Source organism: Leptodactylus fuscus, chromosome 1, assembly GCF_031893055.1.
Source record: "Leptodactylus fuscus isolate aLepFus1 chromosome 1, aLepFus1.hap2, whole genome shotgun sequence".
Lineage (NCBI taxonomy): Eukaryota > Metazoa > Chordata > Amphibia > Anura > Leptodactylidae > Leptodactylus > Leptodactylus fuscus.
In genome coordinates, this window is record NC_134265.1 from 318834124 (window position 1) to 318857448 (window position 23325).

Consider the following 23325-nt stretch of genomic DNA (forward strand, 5'->3'; position numbering starts at 1 on the left):
ATATGTAAAGAGTAATTCTGCTTGATAAATGGAGGAGGAAACCGATTTCTTTAATAAGATATATTACAAAGTTTCTTACATTCACCTTTACGATTCATTTATGTATTTAATAATTGGAGGTACACTTTACAGTAATCTGGTATGTTCTCTTCTGCACTCCAGTCTACATGACCCCCTATAATAAGCAGTACACTATAAGTGTGCCACCCAGGTGTCTATCTTTTAGATGGGCAGTACTTACATTTGCCCCCACTCTTCAAGTCCTAGTATATTTTCCAAGTCCAGTGTCCCTCTTTTTACCTGTGTAACCCACCACTGCTTTGGTTCTCCTTGTTGGTCTGTGACTACTTCCTGAACATGTGCCAACCATGTGAACACCGGATTGGAAGTTTGCACTGTATTCTCAATTCACTAATTCCTTGAATATGAGATTGCTATTTTTGAAGATTATGGCTATACAGGTTAAAGGGGGTTTCCAACTCCAAACTGATTTTTCATATGAAGAACCTATCCAAAGGACAGATCATCAGTTTGTGATCTGGCGGGCTCCGACAGCCAGACCACATACAGATCAGCTATTCTAGTAGTCTCCAGGTGAATGTAGCTGCTAGCAGCCGGCTAGTGCATACAGCACAACTCCTATTCAAGTAATACGAGCGGTGCTACAATGCCCTGGAGCCACCACTATGTAGTGGATGGGGCTGCTGTGCCGCTATACTGTTAATTAAATCCTGAGGATAGGTCATTAGTATGAAAAATCAATTTGCAGCAGGTAAACCACTTTAAGGTTGAACATTGATACACAAGTTGAAGGGCTAAAGGTATGGGGCATGGGGGGAAAGTAGTTCTTGAAGTACTTTTCTCTCCACATGACTCTTACGGACAGCGCGCGGAAAACACATGGACCCCATTATAGTCTATGGGGTCCGTGTGCTTTCATTGGTCATCACTTTTTAATACATTCGGTATTTTGTTTGGGATGTCCCCAAGCGAACTCCCCGAACAGAATACCAAAAGCAGATGTGAACCAGGACTCACAGTTTACTACAGTGTACCCAGTCCAGAAATGGGTATTTCCATTGTTTTCTATCTCTTCCACTCTGATCATTTGTTACAGTGTCTCAGTATAGGAGACTCCTGTCTAGCTCACAGAGAACTGTCTAAACTGGACACATTTGTAGAAAATATCAAAGACTAAAAAAGCAATGACTTGTCCATTTGAGGAATATTTCTGGTCTACAAGAACTTCATAGGCTCTAGTATCACTTATATTGTGTATTACGCTGTATATAGCACACGTCTGGAGTTCTCTGAACTACTTGAAATTCTGAAGTAGGTGAAAGTCCAAGTGTGTTTCCCTGTACTTAGTATCTTTCCCTGTAATCTATAAAATGGTCTTTTAATAGACTACAGAAATCACCTTACTAAATGCATGTGCATAAAAAGCAAATAAAAGAAAAAGTTTATACTGTCCTATAATTGAAAGGGGTTGTTGAATGAAGATTTTTCTTTTCAAAGAAGCTGTGAATGGGTTAAAAACATAAAGAATTAATACAACTTGCCGATCTCCCAACATGACTGCTCTGACACTTACTGCATCCCTGCTCACCTCTACTTACTGATTTCACCTTAAAGGGTTTATCCACTTTCAGACCAATATTGAGAAATCTTATTGTTTGTATAATAAAAATTTGTACAATTCTCCAATATACTTTCTATATCAATTCCTCATGGTTTTCTAGATCTCTGCTTTCTGTCATTCATTGTTTACTCACAGTGCATAAGAAAAAAAATCAGTCCATGGTCATGTGATATACAGTCCATGGTCATGTGATGAACAATCCATGGTCATGTGATGTACAATCCAAGGTCATGTAATGGATGCACAAGTGCACAGCTTGCTAACAGGCAGAGCTGTGCACCTGAATGTTCATCACATGACCATGGATTGTACATCACATGACCATGGACTAATTTTTTTCTTCAATGTACTGTGAATAAACAATGAATGACCGCAAGTAGAGATCTAGAAAACCACAAGAAATTGATACAGAAAGAATATTGGAAAACTGTACAACTTTTTATTATACAAACAATAACATTTGTCTGAATCTGGACAATCCCTTTAACATATATGAAATGTCAGCTAAACCAATCAATGGTCTTCTTTCCTAGGGTGCTAAGCTTTCTGCTGCTGAAAAGTCCAGTTGTAAGATTCAATGTTATATATAAAACATATGACATAGGCAAATTTGCCTTAACTAGTCATCGGGGGTGTGGGCAGCTTCATCTAGTCATGCAGTCATTGTGCTAGATTGCAGTGTGACTAACAAGTCCATCACTGTTGGATATCAACCTGATATCCTACCGAACTGCTGGCCTCCAAGGATCTGATTTATTGTAATGACTTCATGACTGTATGAAGCTCCTCTCCTCCCCTTCTCCGTGACTACTAAAAGTAAATTGTAATGGCTTATAACTTGACTTTTCTGCAAAAGAAAGCTTAGTGGGGGCACCCTAAGAAAGGGTATTACTTGATGCCAGGCCACTATAGGGTAGAAAAAAAATACCTACCAGTTTCCCTTTCATAGAAAGCAAAAAGACACGTCGTTTTTTTTTTTTTTAAGTGAGCAGATCACAGGAGATCAGGGTGGGTCGGGGACGTGTCGGTCCAACAAATTTACTCCAACACGCACCAAAAAAGATGGCGTGATCTATGCCTGAAATCTGTTTCAGACTGGGGACTTGATGAAGACTGGCGTACAGAAAGGCAATGTTAGTAAATTCCCCCTTTTTATGTCCAGATCTCTTATTCCATCAGTTTTTACAGATACACTCTGTGATCAAAAGTATCCAGACACCCCCAAAAACATATGTTTTTCATATTAGGTGCATTGTGCTGCCACCTACTGCCAGGTACTCCATATCAGCGACCTCAGTAGATATTAGACATCGTGAGAGAGCAGAATGGGGCGCTCCGCGGAACTCACGGACGTGGTCAGGTGATTGGGTGCCACACATTACGCAGGTCAATGCCAAACGACGCCTCGCTTGGTGTAAGGAGCGTAAACATTGGACGATTGTACGGTAGAAAAACGTTGTGTGGTGTGACGAATCACGGTATACAATGTGGTGATCCGATGGCAGGGTGTGGGTATGGCGAATGCCCGGTGAACGTCATCTGCCAGCGTGGGTAGTGCCAACAGTAAAATTCGGAGGCGGTGGTGTTATGGTGTGGTCGTGTTTTTCATGGAGGGGGCTTGCACCCCTTGTTGTTTTGCGTGGCACTATCACAGCAAAGGCCTACACTGATGTTTTAAACACCTTCTTGCTTCCCATTGTTGAAGAGCAATTCGGGGATGGCGATTGCATCTTCCAACACGATCGAGCACCTGTTCATACTGCACGGCCTGTGGCGGAGTGGTCACACGACAATAACATCTCTGTAATGGACTGGCCTGCACAGAGTCCTGACTTGAATCCTATAGAACACCTTTGGGATGTTTTGGAACGCCGACTTGGTGCCAGGCCTCACCGACCTACATCGATACCTCTCCTCAGTGCAGCACTCCGTGAAGAATGGGCTGCCATTCCGCAAGAAACCTTCCAGCACCTGATTGAACGTATTCCTGCGAGAGTGGAAGCTGTCATCAAGGCTAAGGGTGGGCCAACACCATATTGAATTCCATTATTACCGATGGAGGGCGCCACGAACTTGTAAGTCATTTTCAGCCAGGTGTCCGGATACTTTTGATCACATAGTGTATGTTCCTTCTGTATCTCATTCATATGTAACTTGGCAGCGGGACATGTGCATGCGGTGTCAGATGGAGGTCGTGTCTGAATGATCCCTCCAGATGGTTGCTGCTGTCTTCTGTGTGCTAGTCTCTGTTCCTCTCTCTCTGTCCTGCATGGTTCTCTGCTGACAATTGCACCGCAGTAGACATATTATTTATCACAGTGTAGCCATGCAGATTGTTTCAGAGCTGATCCAGGTCTCTAGGACTAAATAATATTTGCCCCCTTTTTATGTCTGTGCTACTTAAGAGACATTTATTGGAGCTTGTCACATAAAATGATGTCTTATTTCTGTATCTGGGGTGTAAAGGCTTGTTAACATCTGCGCCCGGGGTCTCCGCTTTCAGGTTTCCGTTTCCTGCCCGAAACTGGGCAGGAGACGGAAACCTGAAAGCATTTTTCAAACCCATTCAAATAAGTGGGTTTGAATAGTGTCTGGCCGTGAGCGCCGGTGAGCGTTTTGTGCTCTCCGCGGCAAAACCGTTTTTTTTAACTGGACACAAAGTCGGACATGCAGTACTCTGTGTCCGGTTTTAAAAAACCGCCGCGGAGATCACAAAACGCTCACCGGCGCTCATGGCCGGACACGGTCTGACAGATTTCTGTGTTCTGCCTGCAGAAGACGCTAGTGTGAACCCAGCATCAGTGGGACTTTTTTATTGACCGTTTGTAGTGATCCCACCTAAAATGACTCTTAACTGGGCACAATTGGTACCACCGCAATATTTACTGTATATTTCAGCATTGTGAGAGTAATGCAAAGTGCAGTTTGTGAACACAGCCGTATCCACCGTATCCTATATGGACGAGGCCGTCATTGTGAATGAGGAAGATTTTCAGTAAATAAAGATCATTCATTGCAAGCAGAAAATGTCTCCAATTTTCTAATATACTTTATTTATCAGTTTTCTGTGGAGTTGACTCTTTGCTTGCTGTAACTCAGTAAGTACTATCATTCTTTAGTTTCCCAGGAGGAAAATCTGTTGTGATCATGTGATGATCCTCTAGGTGCCCAGCATTGTAGTATAGATCTCTGATAACTATATTGTAAGGGAGACCATACACATCACAGGAACATCCGCAGGACCCGCTGAATATCTAATGTATATGGGGGTGTCTCTCCCCTACCCTAACAGCATATGGCAGGTTAAAGAATATTTTGATGTGTAGGATTTCAAGTTGCCCAAACATTTTGTTCTTGGAGGAGTTTCCCACAAAAGCAAATTATTCACTATATACACAGTCCAGTCATATTAATGTGACCACTGCCTACTTTTGATGTCAACGTTAAATAATCAATCGCAGAAGGCACGTGTCATCAGCCATCTGGGTGCGTTCATCATTGTGAAAGGCACGATGGATCAACACAAGTATGCATCTATTCTTGCGGACCATGTTCACCCCTACATGTGAATTGTTTTTCCTCAGTATGATGGCATCTACCAGCAGGACAATGCGACGTGTCATAAAGCTCACAGTGTAAGTGCGTGGTTCGAGGAGCACCAGGATGAGTTTACCGTACTCCCTTGGCCAGCAAATTCCCCAGACTTGAACCCAATCGAGAATCTGTGGGACCACCTCGATCGGGTTGTCCTCGCCATGGCTGCTCAACTGTTTAACCTAGCGCAGCTGGACATGGCACTGGAGTCGGCAAGGCTCAACATCCCAGTGAACATCATCACAACATCCCCTCTCTTCCTGCACGTCTCGCAGCGGTCCACTCTGCCAAAGGGGGTTATTCTGGATTTTGACAGGTGGTCACACTAATGTGACTGGACTGTGTATAAGAGTCTGAGCAATTGAACCCCACTGATCAGGAGAACAAGGGATTTTCATCCCCTGATCCGAATGGAGCAGTGGTCGGGTAATGTGTGTACCAATTCATTCATCCCAAGCACTGTACATGTCTCCAGTGCCCCCGTTGATGTGAATGAAGAGGCATGTGCACTGCCTGACCATCACACCATTGAGAACAAGAGACCAAAGAGATGTTCAGCTGCACTTCATTCCATTCTATCCATGCAGAAATTAATGCACACTCAGCCAAGATGGGTCGAGAGACGTCCTTTCTTTTACCTTTACTTTACCTTTCCTACTGGTAGAATATCAAAAATATATTCCCCTGTATAAGTGCAGTGTTTACTGGATGTCAAATCCATATACAGTACTGTGCAAATGTTTAGGCAGGTATTGGAATAAGTATCGCAAAGTAAGTATTATTGTCAATTAACAAACTGAAGTGAATGATGAGAAGTGATGTGTAAAGCTCATGACTATTGAGTTCGACCTTTGCGTTTTGGGAAGAGGAGTCCTAGAAGTGATGATACAGCCCCCACAGAGCCCTGATCTCAGTGTCATCCAGTCTGTTTGGGATTACATGTAGAGACAGACGGATTGGAGCAAGCCTGCATCTACAGAATATCTGTGCTTAGGTCTCCAAGATGGCGGGAACAACCTCCCTGCCGAGTTCCTTCAAAAACTTTCTGTGAATGTACCAAGAAGGATCAATGGAAAGACAAAGGTCACGCCAGATATTGATAGGATTTAGATTTTTCTTTTCTTCATTCACTTCATTGTGTTAAATGATAAAAAATAAACCGTTAACCCTTCTACTTGTGAAAGCTTCTGACTTTGCAGCATTTTTTCCACACCTGCCTAAAACTTTTCACAATACCATTATTTTGGAGCAACCATATGCAGTGCAATATATAGGCCTTGTGGTGCATGATATACAGTATATATCTGTGTAATTTCTTTCTTCGTCTGCAGAGTTTATAGAATGATGATCTTACAACATCCACAGTCACCATGTGGGTATCATGCCACCCTTAGGTCCATTGCCTTAGAAATAACAGTACAATTTGGCCAAATATTGGCTCCTTGCTGAAAAGTTTTTCGCTCTTATGCAGGTGCAGTGTTAGCATCAGAGAAGTATGAACTGGATGGTATTAAGGGGATATCGTCATTCCATAAGGAGAGAACCACCATTTAGGTGTGTGGAGTCTTATTAAGCCATGAGCGCTCCACTGTGCAAAGGAACATGGGAAGAATATGCAAATCTGACTTCCATGATGTAATTAGGAAGCCAGTGCCTCAAGTATGCACACCAATAGAGGGCGCTAACTGAGAATGTGCAAGTCTATCTTCCATGATGTAATTAGGAAGACAGAGTCTCAGTCAAGCAAACCTATAGAGGGCGCTCCCTTTAACATCATGCCGACCCTCTCAGAGGCCTTTGTTTGCAATAATGTTGGGATTTTACCAGGTACAGTCTCTCAGCCAAGGACAGCTGTTTCGATGTATTTGCATCTCATCAGCTTGGCGCAGAGAGGACTGATCTGGCAGAGGTGAGAGGCTTAGACAGGGTTGAGGGGATATCGTCACTCCATAAGGAGAGAACCACCATTTAGGTGTGTGGAGTCTTATTAAGCCATGAGCGCTTCACTGTGCAAAGGAACATGGGAAGAATATGCAAATCTGACTTCCATGTTCCTTTGCACACTGGATGGTATTGTAATTCACACAGACTGGATACTCCCATATTTCCTTCCATTCTGAAACATCAGTGTGAGCCATCGCTCTTAATACGTGAAAATCCAAGCAGTGAACACATTTCTTGGCCCATAGATATGATGGTTATCATCCCTGATGTGAACCATGTTAGGCATTGTACACATTAATGTTTCTTTTTCCAATTTTCCTGCTGATTGGATAGAACATATAAGCGCACAATCCTAGTGTAAACAGAACTTTACATCCTCAACACTTCAAACTTCATTTCCGTTTCACAGTTTCCTTTCGGGATGCCTTCTCTATAGCCTATATCGAAGTAACAAAGAGAATAGCGCTCCATATTATTATATATCGAGGAAACGGTTGCTGTAAACAGCGGTATAATATAGGCAGTTACTAATATGAGGATTCTAGTTCTGTCACATGGGAGGTGGTCATGGGGAACACAAGTTAACCGTGGCAGATATTAGTGAGTGTGAGGAATAGGGATGGTATGACTGAAAGTGGAGAACTTTATTTTAATCACTGTAACTGATCTTACGGGATATATTGATATTCAAGAAAGGGATTCAGTTCTGAGAGATGGCCCAAGAGCCAAATAAGGAAGCGAAAACTAAGTATTTTACATGGCGGACAGTTTATTTTTTTATCTTTAGGACTCAGTTTGTTTAGAATTTATCGTACAATATGATTTGGTCAAAAGTTATGTATGCTGTGTCTTTTTGCCATGATGCTTTACTATTATTACCTTGTTAATTGATTAAAACATTACTATAGTCAGACAGAAATAATACATATTGTAGAAAAACAGCATGTCATTTTGCAGCTCCCTGGTTCAATGGGGTTAATCTGTGTGTGGCCACCTACCTTGGTTTTGGCACGAGCCACAGTAATAAGACAGGATACTTTTTTCTACACCTTTTCTGTCTTGCGGACCCATTACACTCCTGCTTGGTTCTGAAATCAACCAAGGCCAATGGGTGAACGTATGACTGGAAATTTTTTTTAAAAAAAGTATCTGTTGCTGCCTCCCATTAAAATCGGTCATTGCCAGATCTGAGGTTTTTTCCGTTCTGATACAAACACATATTTCTGTGTCAGAATCTTCATAGAAAAACGTGAACACAGCGTAATACAAATGGATTCCACACAAACAGAGTTATATAAAGATAAAGCTACCATATATGGTCCTATAATACTATACTAAGTATTGGGTGACAGGAATTGATAGATATATACTGTGTATTCTGTAAGGAATCATCTGTTGGTAGGAGGAAGACATGGGACAGATTTTTGGCCAGGTAATGCCAACATTGTGGTCAACATTGTTCATGAGACAATAGATGAAAAGGGTTTAATTTTAAGGATTAGCCCTATTGTCCATAAGCTCTGCTCAACTGGCTCCCATTTTAGGAGAATTGAGTTGTAAGACAAAGATGGTCATTATTTTATATGGCCACCATGTAATACAACATTGTCCCTGCAACTGCTGCTGAGAAGAAAACCTGGAGCAGCGTTCACAAAGGGGTTGTCTAGATAGAGTTTTTAAGCTCAGTTTACCCCTCAAGCCACCATTGGGGTGTCTCATATGTTGTTCATGATTGTCCTTACAATGCCTGAGCGTTGCTCATCCTCTGAAAATTATCTTTGATTCCAAGTCAGGTCCCCATGTTGTGATTTCGGTAATGGTGCCTATGCTGTGATGTCACCATGACTGAGGGACGCCAGTCACTGCATAAAGGCCACATGCTCTATTCAGATGGCTCCCATTCTGGTGGCTGTGATTGACGCTGCCTAGTCTAGGTAACATCACAGCATAGGAGCCATCACAGTATTGGGATTGTGTTTGGAGCAAAGAGAACTTGACTTCTTCTTTAGGTCTCCACCCAAATGACTTCAAACTATAGATGTAGCTATAGAGGTGCAGAAATAGCGACCTCTACCCGGGACATGGAACCTGAGAAGGCCCATAGGCCTTTCGGCAACATAAGACTACACCATTATTATAGAGAGTCATGATAAGTGGGGTCCCACTGAAGGATAAGGCAGAGCTCGGGCATTGTCCGGACAGCAGTGAAAAACAGAGATACACTGAGGTACTGATAGTGATTTGGGGGGTACAGTAGTGTCAACAAGTTCCCTTTAAAGAGGTTATACAGAGACTTTTTAAAAATGTACCTCCAGCGTGAATTCATTTTTATCCGAACCCTGGGTTTCCATTCTGCTTCCTACTCAGGGGCATGTGATTGAAACTATCACCTGACACCCAAGACACTGCGCCTCCTCTTGGTGTTCAGTGGTATTACCTGTACTATTGGGGCTGGCAGATTACACCATTATAATAGTTGAGCCAGCTTAAGTAATACAGGTAGTATCACATGGAGAGGAGGGGGATGACGGAGTGTCTCTGGTACTGGGTGCTATCTATTCATGTGACCTTGAGTCAGAAGCAGCCCAGAAACCTGAGGTTGAGATGAGAAAGAACCTGGGCAGGGCACTATACACTATAAACGTATCTCCACAATTGGGCTACACCTCTCCCAGTTCTCTTGCAGTCTCCAAGCACACAGAAATTTGAGACTTGCCGTCTTGGGACTTGACTATGCAGTATTTACTTTACTGGATTACATGCATTCTACTAGTGGTGTGCCTGTGGTGGGCGTTGCATGGGTTCATGTGTGTCGCATGTGACACAGAAAGGATGAATTATTATTATTGATAATTTCTAGGTCAGCCACTGAAATATTCTGCATTCTTTTTCCAGTGCTGGCAGCTGCCGTGTTTGCTTTCCGAGCAATGAACCTGATGGAGGTGACATCACTGGCTGCTGCTGAAGTAAGGATAAGTTACACTCCGATGAGATTGAAATAGTTCCTGATCCATTGCCAACCAAAGTAACCTAAGCCTCCCATGTTCCTCTCAAGAAATGCAAGCCCCTCTGCCTAGATCCTGACCCTGACTACACATTGAAACGAAGCTGCAGCCCAGTGCAGTGGCCTATACCTGTTGACATGCGCTTTGGCTTATATTGATTGTCTCTTCACTTGTGTCTCTATTTATCCAATAGAAATCTGACCACATTTTGACTATTTTTAATCAGTTTTACCTAATATTTAATATTCTTATATATTTTTAATATATTTATTCAGAGTGAAATTATCATATGACATATGGCGGTTTTATTACATTCACTCCCTACATAATTCCTGTGAATTTTGTGCGTATTTTTCAAATATTCCATAATTATTTTTTTTTCTAAAAAGACGGCAGGAAGCGAGGGCATTGATGAGTCACATTGCTAGACTGGAGAATTAGCTGTTAAATGAATATTGCTTACGATGTAGGCACAGGATTCATAATGTGCTTGTATTTTTAGCCCCAACTTGAAATTTTAGACCTGTTAAACACTCATGATACCATCTGTATTTGCAGCATGTCTAAAGGCCAAGATAAAATACACTTCCTTAGCCGACTGCGGGCGGAATCGTTTGCATTGACATACTTGGGTTTTGTACGGGCATTTATGAAGCGAAGATACAAGTCTGGAATATAAGAGATCACTTTTTAGACAGCCAGATCAGTAGGGCTTTTGCCAGCTTACTTGGTGGTCAAATAACATTGCTTGGATTTTTCAGGTGCCACAATGAGCAGTCATATCAGTAACTAAGGCTGGTGCACCTGCTGTAGACGGCATATTACAGTATAGAAAATGAATATGGTGGCGCCACTATTCAATACAATAGGCAGTCATATACTTGTGTTTGGAATAAATGTGTAAAGTAGAAGAAAATAGATGAACAATTCATCTACCACTTGGGCAGGTTGCCACAATTACATTGCCTTATCAATGGGGCACAATCGAGCCCATTAAATAAACCAAAAATGCCATATATTATCAATACTTAGATAAATGGCAGGTAGTCAAGTATTGGAATAAACCATAAATAATTTATTGATGTAGAACAGGCACGACGCGTTTCGGACTACGGGTCCTTTTTCAAGTGCAAACAACTGAATACGCCGGGCAAGATGCGCCCGGCGTATTCAGTTGTTTGCACTTGAAAAAGGACCCGTAGTCCGAAACGCGTCGTGCCTGTTCTACATCTTTAAATTATTTATGGTTTATTCCAATACTTGACTACCTGCCATTTATCTAAGTCTACCAGTGAGCGCGGACCTGTGTTTTTCCTATAGCCTACTTCTCCGGTACTTCCGGTGTTTTGCTGGTTCTGCTGCCACTCTCTCCTGGATCTAAACGTGATCTATTCCAGGTGAGAGGCCATCTGGTTTTTTGCCTCTATATTATTACCTTATGTATTAAGTTCTATACAGTACTACACTTAGAGCGCTCGGTGTCTTTCTCTCTTTTTGTTTTTACAATATATTATCAATAGTACAGGTTAAGGTAACACATTGTGTAATGTAATTCACTAAAGAAAAGTGTCTTAGCTATTACTCTTTTCTTTTTATCTCAGTGATTTTGCTCCATACACAAGCAGAGTTTACAATGAAGTCTATGGAGAGGGAAGGTGGGAAGAGGAAAATGAGAGAGACAGAGATCTAGGATGCCTACAGCATTAAATGAGTCATTTCTGTCAGAGAAGGGTTGATAGTAATTCCTGATAACCCAAGTGTGTTGTGAAAGAAAACTCTATATTGCAGATATCTCTCTGCTTTAAAGGGAATGTCTGGGTTTAAGCAGTATATGGCCAACGCTCCGTCCCCTATATAGTGGCTAGTTGCAGTCACTGCAGCTCAGTGCTCAAGTCGGTGTACATGAGGGTCCTCCTGACCCTGCACCAAGAAAAGTAGGAATATTGTGGATTTCAAAAGACCTGATCCATTTGTTGTTCAGGAGATAAGTCAGTGCTAGAGATATCTGGGAGTGGCTTACTCCTGTCCCTATTGAAAACAATTGCTTGCTCGTACATACGGAGTATGTATGTGGTGATAGGATGAGATGGCCATTGGCAAATGATCTCACAAGTATCTCATGTTTGAGTAGACAGGTGGGGGGTTCGCCTATAGCAAACAGTTTTAACGCCCTTGACCATGTAGGTTGCACAACACCCACTAGGTTACTGTTATTACGACATGTGTAAGCTCTGCCCTTGTTCCAAAGTAACAGATAATGGAAATTTTGTTGGTTCATCCTGTATGCCCTGTGCTAGGATAGTAACAGGGTAGAGAAAATTGATGTTAAATTGCTACAAGACCTTGCCAAACCAGTATTTAATATTCAGTAATGTTTACAGAGCTTGTACACCATGGGATCAGGTCATTCTAGCGATCAATGGTTGTCCATCCTGTAGTTTTCTTATTGTTGTATTAGGAAATTTAGATCAGTCTTAAAGTTCAGTGTAAACCAAGATGCAGTCATAGTATTAGGACCTCTGGAGTTTCTTAGTGCCCAATGTTGTATATTCCTAAAAGCATAGGATAAGAAAGAGTGAGAAGGATTTACTAACATTTCTCCAGAAAACTGTCATACAAGTGCTCGCGTTGGTACTTGCTTGCAGTTTGCACCAGATATTTGCCACTTTGTTGTTCCTGTGCCCACTCACCACTTTTTTGAGCATTGTGGATACCAAGTAGGCTAAAGCAGAGACACCTTGTCCTGTTAGATTTACAGTAAGTCTTGACTGGCCTAGATTTTCATTGTGGCACACAGAACCTCTGGCGTATTTCTTGGCAGCGGAAAAATGGATCCAGACTGGCCTAGGTAAAGCCAGACTGAAAAAAATCCCCACCAATATTTGAGATTCATTCATCAATTCTCTCTTCTTTCCTCAGGCTGTCCTCGCTGACATATCGACCCTGAAAGTCGTGCCTCTTCTTCAGATTTTTCTGTTTGCAGTTGTCACCTAATCTCTCCACCAGTCTCCAATACCACAGGAACCAGCCAAGGGCTATGCAACGTATATAACCAAAGCCAGACTCCGCTCATAAAGCTCTGGTTTCACTGAATTTCTGAATACGCATTCGCTGGTTTACAAGCAAGTAGTATGTATCATCTGTAAGATGTCCGGTTTAGGAACTTTATTATTTCTCAAGTATGAGAGTTATTTTGCACGGAAAAGACTGTCAATAAAGCTGGATCACAAAAGACTCACTTGTCAAAGTATTAGGTCTGAGTTGCTGCATTTTGTGACATCCCATTCTCAAGAACCCTATTAAAGTGTACCCAGGGACAGATAAAATTAGGATGGTGGTCTTAGAGTCTCATGAGTCTTTGTGAGGCCATTGTGCTGCAGACCTCTCCCCTTGTAAATGTAAACGCACGGCTGTCCTGGGTAAATCAAATCAAACGGGCTTTATTGGCACGTCCGAATAGATATTTGGCATTGCCAAAGCTAGTACAGTGGGGGAGTGGTGGGTATGGGGGGTGGGGTGGTAGATTTGGGGTATAACAGTCCGTGGAGTCTCATCTTCCTCTTAGTTGGTGGCCGCTATATGGGGAGGTGGGGTGGGGTGCGTGGTTTGGGGTATAACAGTCCATGGGGGTCTCATTTTCCTCTTGTTTGGTGACAGCTGGACACGTATTGGACAACGATCTCCACAGTGGCCTCTTCTTCTCCCAGTAGGATGTCCGGCATCCCATGTTGGAGGTGCTGCGGTGGAAATGGAGCAGGTACTTGCAGAACTCCAGGTGGAAGGTCTCTGTTGGGCTGGAATCCCACTTTGACTGGTCTGGGAAGGTGGCTGGGCCCCAAACCTCACTGCCATAGAGAAGGATCGGAGCGTTGACTGTGTCAAATATTTTCAGCCAGACCCTCACCGGTGGTTTGAGGTGGTACAGTTGTCTTCTGATGGCGTAAAAGGTTCTGCAGGCTTCTCCTACTGGGTACTGTGGCTGGGTAGCAATGATGTCGCCTTTTCGATATAAACATGTTTTTAAAGACTGATGTGGGTTTTTTTTTTAAGCTTCTTCATAGGACCACCCTTTTTGAGCAGACCCCTTCTGTTTTCATACCAGAATTGTTTCCATATCAGAATCCCTTTTTTCGCATTTTCAGTTCCATCACACTGTATATACACCAGCCATCTTCTTTACAGTTGTTATGCCATGAAAATTTTTTATCCTCTATTCATAAGATAGATGACAAGTTGTTAATCGATGGAGGTCTGAGACCACCACCGATCCTAAGAATGGTGCGGAGGTATTTTATCTCACTGTGAAGGCAGCCGAACCATCTGGTGGATGCAGACGTGGCCCCTGCTCACATTCACTTCAATGGGAGAGCTGAGTGTTGTACTTCGACTACTTCGGTTATAAGATACCAAGATATATGTAAGCATAGTACTAGGTTACGTCTTATTCGGTTAGTACAAGGTGAAGGGGGTCAGCATTCCTTCGGCTGTATCATGATATGAAGTGAATTTCCTCACTGAATTCCTTCCCTTTCTTCCCTCTGTTGCCTGTAGCTGTAAACATGGCTGCTGCCCTCGCTGATATTCCTAATCTATGCCAAAAAGATTTACATTCTCTTTCAAAGCATTTCCTTATCTTAATATATCCGCGCAGGTCATTCCAGAGGTTATTATAATCTAGCATTTCAAACACTGGGTATTAAAGCGGCATTGCTTAACTTTCAGTGAAGTGAACCTAATCCACTGACCAGGCCACTGTACTTGAGAGATTAATGGACTTTCTAAAATTATCCTTATATCACAAACTTTCTACAACAACAAAGCAAAGTTTAGCAACGTGAGACCAGAAAGAATGAACTTGACTTAAATCTCTTGGATAGTCGGAATGAAAGCAAAGCCTCGTATTATTGTAGGAAATTTCCAATATTAGCACTTACCTCGTATAATCGTTATTGGGAACTGTTTCATTTAGAAGTTGGAACCATTCCTATAATAAAACAGTGGCCTCCGCAGAGTATTGGTGCTAGGACGGCAGTCTGTATTCTGTGAAAATATTTTCATCCACAAAGGGGCTCATGAACAAATAACAACCCCTGTGACAACAATAAAGGGAATGTGTAAATGGGGTCCCGTATTCTGACATTTGACTCAAGTGCTGTTGCTGCATGGCCACTATGTTATGGGACTGCCAAAAATAGCCAAGTACAGTAATCGGATATCTTTGGCAGTCCTATAGACTTTAAATAGAGCATGCATGTGTTTTTGTTATTGGTGTTGGACCCAGTGGTTGGACTTCCACCAATTAGGCATTTGTTCTATGTTGTCTATGGGACAGCCCCTTTAACTTGATAATGATATCCATTATAGAGACAGAATTGCTGAAAGATATGCATGGTTGTTATTATATAAATACATATACATGTACTATTTTGTAGTTATTTTTGCAGAGGATCTAGGCCCACTAGAGAACCAAAGGAGTCTCTGAAAGGCTAAGAATCTGGTATATTAAAGGGGCTCTATCAGCAAAATCATGCTGCTAGAGCCCCACATATGAGTGAATAGCCTTTAAAAAGGCTATTCAGGCACTGTAAATGTTATATTAAACTACCCCCCGTTTTAAAATAAAACCCTAAAAAAGAATGTTATCTACTTATGCATCGTGCACTGTGGGCGGGCATTCAGGGTGTGTCTTCATCTTCATCCACGCCTCTTCTTCCTCCGATGTCCTCTGGTCCAGTCCTTCTCCGGCGCTCGCGAGCGGACACTGATATAAAAAAATGGCATGGGCGCATGCGCAGTAGCATGCGGCTGCTACTACGGCTACCGCGCAGGTGCCCAGCCCATTTTTTTAAAATCAGTGTCCACTCGCGAGCGCCGGAGGAGGACGGGACCGGAGGACATCGGAGGAAAAAGAGGCGTGGATGAAGATGAAGACACACCCTGAATGCCCGCCCAGCGTGCACGATCCGTAAGTAGATAATCTTTTTAAGGGTTTTACTTTAAAACGGAGGGGTAGTTTAATATAACATTTACGGTGCCTGAATAGCCTTTTTAAAGGCTATTCACGCATATGTGGGGCTCTAGCAGCATGATTTTGCTGATAGAGCCCCTTTAATGCAACCCAAAGGAAAGGAAGAAGAGCACAAGACAACCCCATAGTAGAGTGTGAAGCCAATCATTTGCTCCTAGAACCTATTTTTTAGGAGATGAATCACAAATGACTTTTAGATTGTTTGGTGGTATTCCTGTGTATAAAATAAGATGCAAAGTGGGTAGATGGGGAAAACCCAACCCAAAGTCCAAAAATTGTTCCCGTATTAAGAAGGTTTGGGAACCACTGATATAATGTGCATTACATGATTGGATATAGGTTACTATGCCAAATCCTTTGTTCTGAGGATAATGTCACTCCTTGGGGAGAGACCACCTTGTCAGGTATGTGGAGTCTTACAAAGTTATTTTCGTTCTACTGTAGGGGATTATGGGAAGAATATGCAAATTTGTTTCCCAAGATGTAAATAGGGAAACGGTGCCTCTGTATTCTGCCCTCTAGGGGAAGCTCCCTTGAACATCATGCCTGACTTTCCCACAAGCCTTTGCTGCAATGATGCGGGATTTTGCCAAGTCAATATCCCAGCTGTGGACAGTGCTGTTTCGGTCTTATTGGATCTCTTCAGCACAACCGAGGGAGAACTGACTTGGCAGAGGTGAGAGACTTCTAGACCAGGTTATGGGGATAATGCCAAGTCAGTTCTCCCTAGGCTGTGCTGAAGAGATCCAATCAGATTGGGAGGAATGGCTGTTATTTGGCAGACGGCTATGGAGAATGTATGGCCATTGTTATTCCCTGTGACAGATCAACTTGCAAGTCACAAGACTCTTTTTGAATTGAGATAGGTAAGACTTTTTGTATTTTATTTTTCTGCATTATGTCACCTTGATCCTTAGGTGGGGATCCATCAGGAAGCCCTTTCCCTCTTGACTACACCTGATATCAATTATACAGGTAAAAACTTGTATCTCAGATAATTATTTTGTTTTCTGGTTCTCTTAATCTTTTCTTGTCACTTGCACCTTCTTTATATTGCAGTTTATAGAAAGATTTGTATTCCGCAGACAGGCATTTAAAACTTAATATGCTACATGTGCTACCAGAACAGATGGGTGTGTGCTCAATAAAGAGGGTGTGGAGTACAGACAGATACTTACAGCTGCCAAAATTAATCATTTAAGAGCTCAGGTAATTGGATTTATTCAGTTTATTTGTCTAATTAATGGTTATTGCAAAATCTGTCTTGGCTGTAAGACACACGTGCTACTGTAACCGGGAATAATTGTGAATCTTCTCCGCATGGCTCATATACTTACATGCTGCCTCTCAGGGGAAATCTACAGTAAGGAAGCTTTATATCTTCTCTAAAAGCATTTTTCAGTACTGAATCCATGTCAATTTACAATGTTTTTCTGAAGCATATCAATGGGGCATTTACGGTCATTGTTGCACTATGGCCACTTTTAGGCACACACCCTAATATCTTCAGGGAAGTAAGCTCTCCTTGGGCCCAGTTACAGGATCTCCATCTACCATGTGCCATTTATAAAACTTGTGTATAGTCTATGTAGAAAATTGGCTTTTAGATTCCCAAGGGCATAAAGGCCGGGTTACAACTGCTAAGTCTGAACCCCTTTGGACTCTTCTGATGGACATAAGTCTTTGCGCAGATTGCCATTGTGTATGCCATGTGGTTTACTTTTTTTATGTGTGTAGTGACATAGAAAAGGGCAACTTGTCAGATGCCAAAAGGACGCTTTAAGGAGCCATTTGCAGAAAACTAATTCCTCTAAAATTTCCGGAAACCGCTTTCTAGCCACCGGCTCCCTGTGGTGGAATACCGATGTATTCTGTTGCAGCTTTACCCCGCTGGTTAGGGCCAGATGAATAGGCCTAACCAGTGAGGAGTCTTGAGCCTCTGAATCAACCAAAGTATTCATGCAAAGATCAAGCATAACGTTTATTTTTTCAGCGTCCTACTGTGATCTCTTCCTCCCATTAAAACAATGGGAGGCGGAATCTTCCGCTAAATCGGCATCAAATTTTTACATGTGATCACCCCCTTAGGGTAAGGTCACATGGCAGAAAATTCAGAGGAATTTGAGGTTGACTTCTTCCTCAAATTCCTCTTGACTTGAATTCCCCTCCATGTTTCTGCCATGGCTTTTACCTGCTGTTTAGACTCAGATGCCTGGGCCCAATCAACCGCTTGTGGCAAGAGTAGTCAGCATCCTGCTTCAAGCTCTGCCTCCCACCTCCTCCGGATCAGCACCAAATTACACGGTGTAAACATCAGGCCAATTGGAATATATGGGTCTATCAGGCATAGACTCCAGGTCCATTTCCTGAGATAAACTTCAAACGGATGCTATTACTGCAATGTGAATAGAGTCTAAGCAACCACAGAGCTTCTATAAGGCAATTCTCTCCTTTTCAGCATAGATCATACAGTAGTGTTTCATTGTATAAATTCCTTTCTGTAGTCTGTCAGAGTAAATCAATACTGTTATATTGTATGATATTATATTGTTCTATGAGCTAAAACTCAATTCTCCAGTTTGTAATGAAAGACCGATCAATATCGCCTTCCAATCCTGATTTTTTTTTTTAATCCATGTTGACTTCTGTACAGTCCTTATGTCCTATGTCTCCCTGAATTGTCACTGTCCTCATATAATATGAGTCCATGGAGGATTTGGCCACGATCATTCAGTTCTTGTACAAATTTGTGACCCTATTTGTTGGACAAAAATGTTTTTTTTTTTTTTGCCCATCCCAATAATCCTGTGTTTTGTACTATTTATGACTGGAGAGGTTTTTCTGTTTTATTAGTTTATTACAGAGTTACAGGCTGTGGTAATGTTGTTATGGAAATTTCCATTCTCTGGCTGTACTCTACTAGTCCTCAGTGTTGGAGCTTGTGGACCGAGTTGTAAAATGAAATAAGAGCTTTAGTGAAATAGATAGGTGCGAGCAGTGAAATGTAATGACTAGATGACTGGGTCTGAGCACTTCCAAAATGGCAGGATATATGGGGTGTGCTCGGAGTGGTTAGTACCTACAATGCCAAAAGTAGTCCAAGGAAGGGCAACCTCTGAACCATTGACAAGGTTATGATTGCCCAAGGCATATTGATGTTCATGAGGAATGAAGGCTAGCCTTGGCAACCACCTAAACATTGTTGTACACCAAATACACGTTTTTCATTGCAGAATTATTCCCTAATAAGGGCTCATTCACAATGAGTTTTTGGCAGTGGATTTTGACGCGGAATCCACCTCAAAAAGAAACAACATGCCCCGTCTTCCTGCGGATTCCATGTGAGGCACCCTCCCGATGAGGTCCATTTATTCGGGCCTAATCCTGAGCGGAATGTCGCGACAGCATGTTGGTGCACTGTGTGTACTGAATGTTCTCACGTGGAATCCATTTTCCGCCGTGTGAACATACCCTAACAGCGACCTTCTTTAGCAGTATTATGTACCCGGCGACCCTGTACATATTGTTCAGAAAGTTTGAGGAACGTTACAAAGAGTTCAGGATCTTGACTTGGCCTCCAAATTCTCCAGATCACAATCCGATTGAACATTTGTGGGATGTGCAGAAAAACAAGTCTGATCCGTGGAGGCCGACCTCAAAGAATAAAGGAGTTTTCTGCATGAAACACCTTGCTTAAGTTCCTGTAACTAGGTGTCTCCCTGCTAGCTAATTTGCCGTGCACTCCCTGTTAGTACAGAAATCCCTTACTTAGTTACTGTAGACTGAGATGGATTCACAGTGAGTGAAGGGAGGAGGGGCTGGTCTGCTCACACAGTCAATGGAAAAGGGGAGGGGCTAGTCTCTTCACACAGTCAATGAAGAAGGGGCTGTTTTCCTCAGAGCTTCCACACTCATCTACATGCTGCTTTATCTGCAATCTCATCTGAATACCGGACTTGAGAGCATTCTGCATTATCTTAAAGCATACTGGGTGAAAAGTCTACTTATGTAGAGGAAGTCTCCCAGCTACTTTCTTCATCTCGCCCCACAACCTGCAGTAGTGACCCCTTCCCCTCACACCTTCTCCAATCTCTGTCCCCTGCTGTCACTACTTACCTTACTAAAATATTTAACCTCTCTCTCTCTTCTGGAATCTTCCCATCCTCCTTCAAGCATGCTGTTATAATCCCGCTACTGAAAAAACCCTCCCTGGACCCATCCTGTGCTGCTAACTATCGACCCGTCTCTAACCTCCCCTTCATCTCTAAACTTTTGGAACGCCTGGTTTATTCTTGGTTAATCCGTTATCTCTCTGCTAACTCTCTGCTTGACCCCTTACAATCTGGTTTCCGCACTCTGCACTCTACTGAAACAGCTCTCACAAAAGTCTCTAATGATCTACTAAAGGCTAAATCCAATGGTGACTTCTCTCTTCTTATTCTTCTGGACCTCTCTGCAGCTTTTGACACTGTTGACCATCAACTTCTCCTCACTATGCTCCGCTCAGTCGGCCTCAATGACACTCCGCTCTCCTGGTTCTCCTCTTATCTCTCAGACCGCACTTTCAGTGTATCATTTGCGGGCTCTGTTTCCTCCCCTCTTTCCCTTGCTGTTGGGGTTCCTCAGGGCTCGGTCCTCGGCCCCCTGCTCTTTTCTCTCTACACAGCCCCCATTGGACAAACCATCGCCAGATTTGGCTTCAGGTACCATCTTTATGCTGATGACACCCAATTATACACATCTTCCCGTGACATCACCCCTGCACTCATACAGAACACCAGCGACTGTCTCTCTGCTGTCTCTAATATCATGTCTTCGCTCTATCTGAAACTAAATCTCTCTAAGACTGAACTACTACTGTTTCCACCATCTAACAGATCTGTCCCTGATATATCCATTGTAGTCTCAGGCCTTACTATAACTCCTAGGCAGCATGCCTGCTGCCTTGGGGTCATATTTGATGCAGACCTTTCCTTCACCCCTCATATTGAATCACTCGCACGTTCATGTCACCTCCACCTCAAAAACATCTCCAGAATACGCCCTTTCCTTACCAGAGATACACTAAAGACACTTATTGTCTCTCTGATTCATTCTCGCCTTGACTACTGTAATTCCTTACTAATCCGTCTTCCCCTCACTAAACTCTCTCCTCTACAATCTATTCTGAATGCAGCAGCCAGGCTCATCTATCAGGCTAGACGCTACAGCGATGCCTCCGGTCTGTGCCAGTCACTACATTGGCTGCCTATTCATTATAGAATAAAATATAAAGTTATCACTCTCATCCACAAGGCTCTCCATAATGCCGCACCTCCCTACATTTCTTCCCTCATCTCTGTCTACCGCCCAACCCGTGCTCTCCGCTCACTCAATGACCTAACACTTACATCCTCTATTATCAGAACCTCCCACGCTTGTATACAAGACTTTTCCCGAGCTGCACCACTTCTCTGGAATGCTCTACGCCGGACAATAAGATTAACTCCCAACTTCTACAGTTTCAAACGCAAACTAAAGACGCATCTTTTCAGACAAGCCTATCACAATTCCTAATGCACAAAATTGTCTGAACACTGTATAAGCAATGCCGCCCCTGCTACCTCTTGTGTCACCCCCTCTACCTCATAGATTGTAAGCTCTTTTGAGCAGGGCCCTCAGTCCCATTGTGTGAAATGACGTTCTTTGTTATGTATGTCTGTATCTGAACCCTATAAATTGTACAGCGCTGCGGAATATGTTGGCGCTGTATAAATAAAATGTATTATTATTATTATTATTATTATTATTATTATTATGTACTTGTAACCACTTCTGGCTCTGTGTTATTGCTGATGGGATATTAGTCCTGGACAGTAAGCAGATTTCCTGACTGTACTCACAGATGACTCTGTGTTAGGAATCTGTTTAGCTGCATCATGCCCTGTATTTGCACTCAAGTGTTCCTGGATCTCCTATAGTATGGTCACGTGGGCTCATCTTAGCTATTTGTTTGCTATTTTATAGTTACTCCTGGCAGAATTGCATGTGAAACCAGTAGCAGTAATGGATAGGGAAGGGGGCAGACTGCTCCTTAATGAACATGTCCCCTGCCTCAGAGAGAAATGTAAAATTAGCTACATATTGAATGGGGTTATTAGCAGCAGAGAAACTAATAGGACATCATGTATGAGAACAGAAAGCCCAACAAGACCCTGCACATATTTCAACTTTTCATGAAAATTCAGCTACTGTTTAAAGGATCTACTGCTAATGTCTTTCCACCAGATCATGCAGGATAGAGGTCTAATGGAGTCTGTCGATATTAGGTAGGTGTGTATACGTTATGGATGATACACATTTAGTAAAATGTATTGTTTAGATCCAGATAAGGGCCTATCCATCATTGATTTCATAGCCATTTGTGTCACAGCTCAGGAACTTCCCATATAATACATTCAGGGACAGCCAAGAACAACACACACATCCCGTGTCACCTGTGTAATGAGAGAAGGACAAAACAGCATGTGCAAAATGTTATCACAGCAAACATCTCCATGTGTCGGTCACACATGTAAAATGAAACCACTCATTACTACAGGAGCTTCCTCCATTATGTACTCTGAAGACAGGTCAGACATGATGTTATCCAGGATATGGGAGTAGTTCCACCTCCTTGGGGGCCTGAGGCTGTGCTTATGGTGTCTACGATGATGCGCCCTATCCTTGTAATGAGTAGGACTGTGCGTGCTGCAGGGACTTGACGTAACCTACAATTGTAAGATCCATTTCCATTTCATGTCACAACAGGAGCTAAAAAGTGAGGTTAAATCCTTCTTACTGATGACTTATACTTCTTGGGACTGAGTCAACACATCCCTAAAGGTATATTCTCATCATGTCCCAGTAAAGTTACAGTCATGTAAACCTTTCATACAATTGTAAGTGTATAAAAGTCTCAAAACTACAAAACAGCAAATAACTAATACATGATTTACTTGTACATCGAGAGACTTTTTGTGCAAATTTGTGTGACTAAGAAAGGACTACTATACCAGTAGACGGCTTTTATACTGGGCAGACACAACATAGGGCATATGTGCAACTAAATATGTGGGTCAATAATTCTTTTG

General features: G+C 42.4%; 1 protein-coding gene across 1 annotated transcript in view; it reads left to right on the forward strand.

Annotated features, from left to right (window-relative positions):
* TBC1D19 (TBC1 domain family member 19) overlaps positions 1-13407 on the forward strand; it is a 118252-nt gene extending 104845 nt beyond the window's left edge. The window contains exons 20-21 of the mRNA XM_075259993.1: positions 10076-10146; positions 13105-13407. Coding sequence (XP_075116094.1) covers positions 10076-10146; positions 13105-13179 — 146 coding nt within the window. The 3' untranslated portion in view covers positions 13180-13407. The remainder of the gene's footprint in view (positions 1-10075; positions 10147-13104) is intronic.
* The last annotated feature ends 9918 nt before the right edge of the window (positions 13408-23325 follow it).